Source organism: Balaenoptera ricei, chromosome 4 (genome assembly GCF_028023285.1).
Source record: "Balaenoptera ricei isolate mBalRic1 chromosome 4, mBalRic1.hap2, whole genome shotgun sequence".
NCBI classification, from domain to species: Eukaryota; Metazoa; Chordata; class Mammalia; order Artiodactyla; family Balaenopteridae; genus Balaenoptera; species Balaenoptera ricei.
The window spans coordinates 63,257,601-63,265,812 of record NC_082642.1 but is presented as its reverse complement, the minus strand read 5'-3'; the positions used below and the strand labels follow the sequence as shown (position 1 = coordinate 63,265,812).

Below are 8,212 nucleotides of genomic sequence, written 5' to 3'. Positions count from 1 at the left end.
TCAGTAGACAAGGCACCTCCGGTTCACAAGAAAATCGTGCTGACCTTGTAGCTATCCCGTGTGCCTGCCGCATCTGCCCACTGGACAGGGAAAGAAAGGGTGCTTGGTGGAGTGTACACAGCTGTTCCTATCCACTCTCTCCCACTTTATACACTGTACTCCTCTCCCCACGTGCGTTCCAAGGGCAGGACCACAAACACACACACACACACACACACACACACACCCGTATCTCTCTCCTGCGCACTCCGACCTCCCCGCCGCTGGCTCCGCGGCCTCTCCCCGCCACCAGCACTCCACGTGGGCGTACCCCGGCGCCAGGCGGCCGCGCGGCCCACGGAACCCCTCGCCGGCCCCCGCGCTCGAGGGAAGGCGCGGCCCCGGGGTCGGACGGACAAAGCGGACGTCCAATCGAGCCCGGCACTGCCTCCCCGAAGGGAGGGAGCGGCGGCTCTGACGGGCCCAATGAGCGGGGAGCCCGAGTGGGACTTCCTCCCGGAATCCCGTTGGCCAGAATAGCGGGGCCGTGGGTGACACGTAAGTTAGGTGGGAGGTGGCGGCGGCCGAGGCTCCGCAGCCCCGTCAGTGAAACCGGCCCGCCGTCCCCCAAACCCGGCCGGGGCAGCCGGCCCCCACCCAGCTACTCACCCCCGCGGGCCGCGCGCCGAGGCGCCGCCTGGAGCCCGGCTCCCTTTGTTGGGCGCGCACCCCCTCTTGGTGGCAACAAAGTCGCGCAGTGGGAGCCGCCGCGAGGGGGCGGGGAGCGGCAGAGGCGGGACTCCGAGCGCCGCCGGGGGCAGCCGGCCCAAAAAGTGGGGAGGAGGGAACAAGGCAGGCGGCATCTGCGGACCGGCGCGAGGACAGCCCGCTCAGAAGTATGCGGAGGGCCCCCTCCCGGGCCCAGGCACTCGCGGAGACACAGCCTCGCCAAAGTTTGGCGGCGGCGGCTGCCCCGGCGGCGTCGATGGCTGCACGCCCCGCGGCGCGCGGAGGCTGAGCGGGCGCCACTTCCCCTCCGGCCCAGCTTTTGTGTCTCGCGTCTCCTCCTCATGCTGCGTCCGGCCACCTCCTGCGGCGGCCGCTGCTGAGGCGCCCGCTCGGGCCGAGGGGAGGAAGGGACGGCGGCGGCGAGGACGGCCGCGGCGCGGGGTCCCGACGGGACTATGGGAAACGGGATGTGCTCCCGAAAGCAGAAGCGGATCTTCCAGACGCTGCTGCTGCTGACCGTGGTGTTCGGCTTTCTCTATGGCGCGATGCTCTACTACGAGCTGCAGACACAGCTGCGGAAAGCCGAAGCGGTGGCCCTCAAGTACCAGCAGCACCAGGAGTCCCTTTCCGCCCAGTTACAAGGTACGGTTAACGGGACGCGCGCGGCCGGTGGCCAACTTTGCCCCGCGCCTCCCGCCCCGGCTGGAAAAGTGGTTTTGATGAGCTCTTGGCACCGCGGGCACCACCTCTGACCTTCAGGGACATCAGAGGCAAGCCCCGCCGGACCCCGGAGTGTCAGAGATGACACATCCGCATCCTCCCGCTTCCTCCGGTGGTTACATTTGAAATTGGCAGCGCCAGCCCAGGTCCCACTGGGCGATGGATGGGCGGGCACACACTGAGTCTTTTACCCCAGCCCTTGTCAAAGGCCCAGCTGCAATCCGGGCAGACAAGCCAGGATCCCTGCCTCCGCTCCTGCCAGCCCATCCGGAGGGGCACGGTTTCCTGGTTTCTAGGCATTTGCTTTCCAGTTGACGTTGTCAGTAGCCTAAGAAATGGGGAGTTTGGCCGAGATTTCTCCAACTGTGCTGTTTCTTCAAGGGAAATTAAGCCATGACCCGGTGGTCCAAACTAATGGCCCAGTCGAATGGAGCCTAGACCTGCTAGTTTCTTATTTCTGTTAACTCACTAGTGTGACTTTAGAGATGTTGGATGTGTTGGAAAAGTCCACGCTACTGTTCACCATCCTACAGGTATGTTTTTGGAAAAAGAAAAAAATAAGTTTTATTAAACTGAGTAACTTTCAGTTTGTCCCGGAGAGGTAGGTGTGTGTGTGTGTGTGTGTGTGTGTGTGTGTGTGTGTGTGTGTGTGTGTGTGTGTGTGTTAGTTACAGCTAGCCTTGAGAAGTGCAAGAGGAGAAACCTGGTTTTTCACTTTGCCAGACACAGAGCAAACACAACGTGAGCAATACCTGCAGAAAGACGGAAAGCTCCTATCCTTCTATGTTAGAATCCCATTTAACGTAAATTTCGGGAACATAAATGATGCATGACTGCAAAGTAAGCACCATGTGGCCTTCTTAAGAGCAGAGTCGTCCTTTACATATTTTTTGAAAGCTTTTTCTTGTACTTGTGGTTAGTTTTCAACACTTATGCAGCCCTCTCTCCACCAAAAAAAGTAAAAATAGTAAAGGGCTGTGAGTAGTGAAATGTTGATAGTCCTTGCTGATCATGCAAATATAGCTTATTTCATATTACTAGGAAGATACAAGCTGCATGGATAGTATCTGTCATTGTATATTTGTACAAATATAAAACAGATACCTTTTCGTTGCTTTAGCTATTTTGAATGTTTTCTAGTAAAAAAAAAATATGAGAGAAAAGGATACACAGCTGATTCTTGGTCTTATTTGCTTTTCCCAATTTAGAAACAAAGGAAGTATTTTTAGCTTACTGAAGCTTGTGTAGCCACAGGCAATGAAAATACGTGAGCTGGGCTTTGCTCAAAAGGAAAATCTGTTTTGATTCAGTCTTACTTTAAAAATTTTTTTCTTTAAAACTTGTTGAAATTTACCCATGAGTTATTGTTGGTATGCAAAATATGGATATTTATTTATTTACTTGTTTACTTAGAAGACACCAGCAGCAGTTAGACCAAGGGAAAAATTTGCCATCCAGTAGTACAATGGCAGGACTGGGTTTTCACACACGTGACTGGAAGGGTGTATATGGTGGATTATGCAAGGTTGATGCCTTGTTCTCTTAGTTCAGGAGAGTCATGAGAGCAGGTACTGTCACATTCACCAATACATCCTCAGCGCTGCACAGTGCCTGACACTCAGGAGGGGGGTCAATGTATATACTTATTCAGTCAACAAACAAATTTTAACTGTGGTGAGAAAACTAGTCCCAAGCACTTTTGTCTCCTTTCTCAGACTTCACTTCCTTGTCTGCTTTTTGAAAAAAACCAAGTAACAACAATGAAATATTTTGCCCAAGTAGCACATTTGCCTAAACTCCCAGTGCTGGAACTCATTGACTGAGGAGGCCCTGATTTCTGAGTCATGGCCTTTATTTGCAGTATTCCATTTAGAAAATCCATCTCAGTTTTTTTTCTCCTTTTATTTGCCTTCTTTTGGTGGTGGTAGTGGGGGAGAGGGGTGGTGAGTGGTAATACAAGACCATTAAAATACACAACATTTGCTTTGCTGCAGTAGATGAAAAAAAAATGTTGTAGCTAGTTTGAACCAGTGGCCTTACAGTCCATTTCTTAATTTAGTCTTTTGCCATTTCCTCTTGAATTGTGGTGCTGCACAGTTGCAATATGATTATGTGTGAAGAATTATTTCCCAAGCAGGCTACAGTTTCTTCTTCTTCTTCTTTTTTTTTTTTTTTTTTTACAATTCTTCGTTTTTCACAATTCTATTCTGTAGCATATATTTTGGATTTCACATCTGCAGGCCATTTAATGAAGATTTTCTGATGGTACGCAGCTTTTGCTTCCCTTTTCCAATGACAAATGACATTTTACTCAGCGGTGCTATGTACACGTATAGATTTGTTTTTAGGACATTAAACTCTCCATTCTTAAGACTTGTTTAGTTATGTGAGATCTCTTGACCTGGCTTGGATTAAAATCAGAGTTAATTATGAGTGGCCTTCTTTTTTTAAAAAATGCCTCTTGAAAAAACGTTAAGTAATTTGGCCATTAATCTGAAGGTATACATTTGTTAAATGAACATATTTAGGTCATCTTCAGTTTAATAATGGGTTGTACACCAGACATTATTCTGAAAGTAGGTTATGTCTAACTCCAAGTGTATTTTGGAGTAGAACAGTTCCATAAATAGGAAATGGCAGGGGTTACATGGGGAAAGTTCCAGACTTTGGCAATGCTCCGTCCACTAAAAACAAATGTCTGTGTCTGCCAGCCTCTCTATCTTCCATCCATAGTGTTCCTTAATTATATTGAGGAGTGGGGCAGAGGTTACCTCTGGTGGCAGAGGCAGTAGTAACAACCTTTGACCAGCTCAGTGTTTAGTTAACTTAGAATTTTTTTTTTAAAAACTGCTTTTGGGACTTCCCTGGCGATCCAGTGGTTAAGTCTTGGAGCTTCCACTGCAGGGGGCGCGGGTTAGATCCCTGGTCAGGAAACTAAGATCCCACGTTCCTTGCCAAGCAGCCAAAAAAAAAAAAAGCAAAAATGCTTTTGGGGCCATGCACCATTTTCTGTGTCTATAAACAGTGGTTCTCAGCTTTGACTGTCCATTAGAATCACCTGGGGGCAACTCTCAGTCCAATTAACTCGCAATCTGTGGGGTGGAACATACCTGGCAATCTCCCCAGGTGATTGCAATGTGCAGTCAAGGTCGAGAACCACAGCTCTGTAATCTTAAGACTGAGCTGATTCAAACGTTTACTTCGCTGGCTTGGCTGCAAAGACATTTGAGGCTTTTTTCTTTTACCCCAAGCATGTGATTCAAATTCTAGCCCTGCAACTTTTTGTGTGATCTTGGGCCTCATTTTTCTTATTTATATAATGGAGATTAGAGTGACCTATTTTATAAAATACTGTGAGGATAAAATAATTAATACCTGTGAAGCTCCTAGCACATACCTAGCACATAGTAGGTACTGCTCATTCAACCTTAGCTGTTGTTATCATAACAGTCCCTGTTTGAGATATTTGATCATTTTCTCTTCCCAGGATCGCCATGGGTAAAATTTTGAAATTGGCAGAATTTGTTTTTATAATTAGCTCCTTTTTTGTTGTACCTAAATGAACATCAGAGAAAATAGGCAGACTGGAATAAATCCAAGTACTTTACTCTGGAGAAGGGACCCTCCCTGACAATTTAAATTTAGAATTCAAGTCTGGTTACTAATTAACTCTCTTTATATCATGTCAGATTAGGAGAGGGTGTGATTGCTAGAGGTAGGCAGTAACCTTGTGCAGTAAGATCTGGGAGAGGGATGTAACTATTTAAATTTTTTTTAAAAAGTAGGGGCAAACAGTCCCTCATTCTTAAAACATTGTATTACATTATTGCAGTGCTCCTGGTCTTCCCAGTGATGACCAGAAACCATCAAGAAAAGGTTCATATGATGTCTTCTATGCTCCTATTCCAGATAAGTGTATTACAGTTATTTAAAACAAACACGTTTGGTGCTTCTAAGGGTGACATGGTTATTCAAGTTAGTTGTCCTTTGCATTATGTTCCCCTGAGACGTAGAATGGCCCATTTGCCTGAGCATGAAAACATATTGTATCTGGTTTCTTCTTTGTTTCCAACCTACCCTGAATTTGCTTTAAAAAAAAAAAAAAAAAAGTTCTCCTTCAGCTCAGGACCAGCCTTTTAAAAAATTCTTTCATCTCCAGTGCTAAGTGCTTGGCATATACTGTAGTAGGTGATCAATAAATATATAGGTCTATACCTATATATTCATTGGCTCTCTGCCAATGAATGTGCTTATATATGGTGAGCAGTGAAATGTAGTGGATGTGGGCTGAGGAGTCAAGAGCTCTTGGATTTGATGTCTTGCTATCTTTTTTTTTTTTTTTTTTAACCAGCTGGGTAATCTTGGGTTACCTAACATCTCTGTGATTTGCTTTCATCATATGTAATAATCAGGATAATGGTGTTTATAATAGTTTGTCATAGGATCAATAGTGTTAGTGGGTATACAGTGCTTAGAAGGGTGATACTTGCATTTTGGAGTACTGGGGAACTTCATGTGCAACAGAGTGGTTCACAGACCTCAGTAATTTAGCCCCACGGGTATAGGCAATGCGTAGTAGGGATACTCGTTTTCAAGCGCAAAGTTAGGACATACAAACATCAATTAGATGTTGTCTATTAAATGGACATTTTCACTGAAATACATACATCGTGCAGTTGAAAGGTGAAATTTATCAAGCTGTTTTTGTTTAATTCTGTTCTATTTTAAAAATGGAACAGACATAAAAACTCTTTATGTAAAAACCCTGCCTTAAGATTTATTTCCTGAATAAAAGATAGATAACTTTTGAAAATATGACTCAGTTAAACATTCTGTTAAATATATATGACATGCACGAATATGTGTGATTCCACACATTGTACCTGCCTTAGTCGTCCCTGTAAATTGGAACTCCCCGATATTGGTTCACCGGGGAAGAGAATTGCTCAGTATCTGTGAGCCTTTTGTTTAAGTCCGAGGTAGAAGACCCAGGCATGTTATACAGTTCACTACATCCAAGTAGATTGGAAAACTTACCTTGACCTTTTAAAATTCCCACCTGTCTTACCAAGAGCTGGGACACAAGACCAGGTTTTAGAGACTTAAGTAATGAGTGAATTGGAGTTTGAGAATGACGACTGAAGCCGGGAGGACGAAAATGCAAATGATTTGAGAGAAAATAGAAGACGTGAGAGAGAGAGAAGGGGACTAACATCAGTTTATGACATTTCAAAGCATTGGGGAAGATTCTTGCCCACATCTGCATGTCCTAAAAAGAAAGAAATGGGGACTAGTGAAGGGGGAGTGGGTTTGGCATCAGATACCGTTTGAATGCAACACTGGTGTTTACCAATGGAGTGACCTTGAGCAGGCAGGTAACCTCTCTGAACTTCGGTTTCTTCCTAGTTCGCTGGGGATAGCAATGTCTATTTTGCACACTTGCATGCACTAGAAATAATACATCTAATGTGACTGGCACAAATCCCAGAGCGCATCACTATGACATTTACTAGGTAACCAGGACTGCTGTTGCAGGATTAATATTGGGCTACTTTTTATTTTGCCCGCCGTGTATTACATCTAGTAGGTAATAGAGTCATTATCTGTGGTCTAAATGTGGTTCTTTTCAGAGCCATATGCCCACCTTGGCTGAAACTTTTACTTGATTAAAGACACTCTCACTCTGTCTTTTCTACCATATTGACCCTTTTTTGGTGAGACAGGACTTGAGAACACTTTGCATGGTAGCAGCTAAGAGTTGCTGTTTTTCATTTTGACAACTAAGTGTTCTTATTTTATCACTGAGGACAAAATGTGTTTGCTACTTTTGCCAGTCAGTGGTTTATGGGTTTTGTAGCTTTGTTTGGAAGTGAAAGGTATGTATAATATAACTTTACTGTAAAATAAAAATGGCCAACTGTATTTTTCCTTTCAAGCCACTCTTATTTGAAACGAATTTATTTTGATAGAAATTTGAAAATTTCCTTGAAAGAATTAAATTATGTTAAATACATAACCATTTATTGAGTGTCTGCCACATTCAGGTGCTGGGCTTAAGCACGTTACATGCATTTTCTCACCTAACCCTGACTGAGCACTTCGGTGTGAAGGAGCAGTCTGAGACTCAGAGGGGTAAATTCACTTGCCAGTGTCAAGGTCGAATCTAATGACTCTGAACTTGGAACCCCAATGTGACTTCCTAGCCTGTGTTCTTTCCACAGTACTCCATTGCCCTCAAAATTATTTTAGTGTCTCTGCGACAATATTACAGGTTTTGAGAAAGTGGGTTAGGTGGGTCGTGTGAGGATTCAAGGTAAAATTTAGAATCAGAAGTAACAGGTGTGATTATTTGATGCAGCATTTCCAGAGTGTAGGACATTCGGTGCTGTTGAAAAAGGTGATTTTAGTTGATACTGGAGTTGATTTTAGGTGATCTGCAGATGCTGCATAAAATAACATCAAATCACATGAGAAACTTCTGCCCTTTTGAATTCCCTTTCAGTGTTTTCTTGACAAGTCAAGGAGACACTCTCGGTTTGATACTAGAGCCTCTCTCCTAGATATAGTTGCTCATTTGTTTTCAGAGAGCAGACTTCAGGCAGCCAACAGCCTGACAAGTAGACTTTAATAATTGTTTTGTTGTTTTATTGTATTTAAATTTTACGGTTACTACCCATTAATGGCACGTTAAGTCAGATTTTTCATTTACAAAGTAGTAGTGTAAAGTTTCCTTTTTAGAAGTTTATGTTAGGGTAAAAAGTGAGCATTTGGCAACCCATTGTAC

General features: G+C 44.7%; 1 protein-coding gene across 4 annotated transcripts in view; it reads left to right on the top strand.

Moving 5' to 3' along the window:
* The first annotated feature begins 543 nt into the window (after positions 1-543).
* Positions 544-8,212, top strand: part of GOLIM4 (golgi integral membrane protein 4) — a 75,001-nt gene continuing 67,332 nt past the window's right edge. Inside the window, exon 1 of one of the 4 annotated variants that reach the window (XM_059920486.1) lies at positions 544-1,350. In XM_059920486.1, the coding sequence (XP_059776469.1) occupies positions 1,164-1,350 (187 nt within the window). In that variant the 5' untranslated portion in view covers positions 544-1,163. The remainder of the gene's footprint in view (positions 1,351-8,212) is intronic. The other 3 variants (XM_059920484.1, XM_059920485.1, XM_059920483.1) reach the window with 3 other exon arrangements.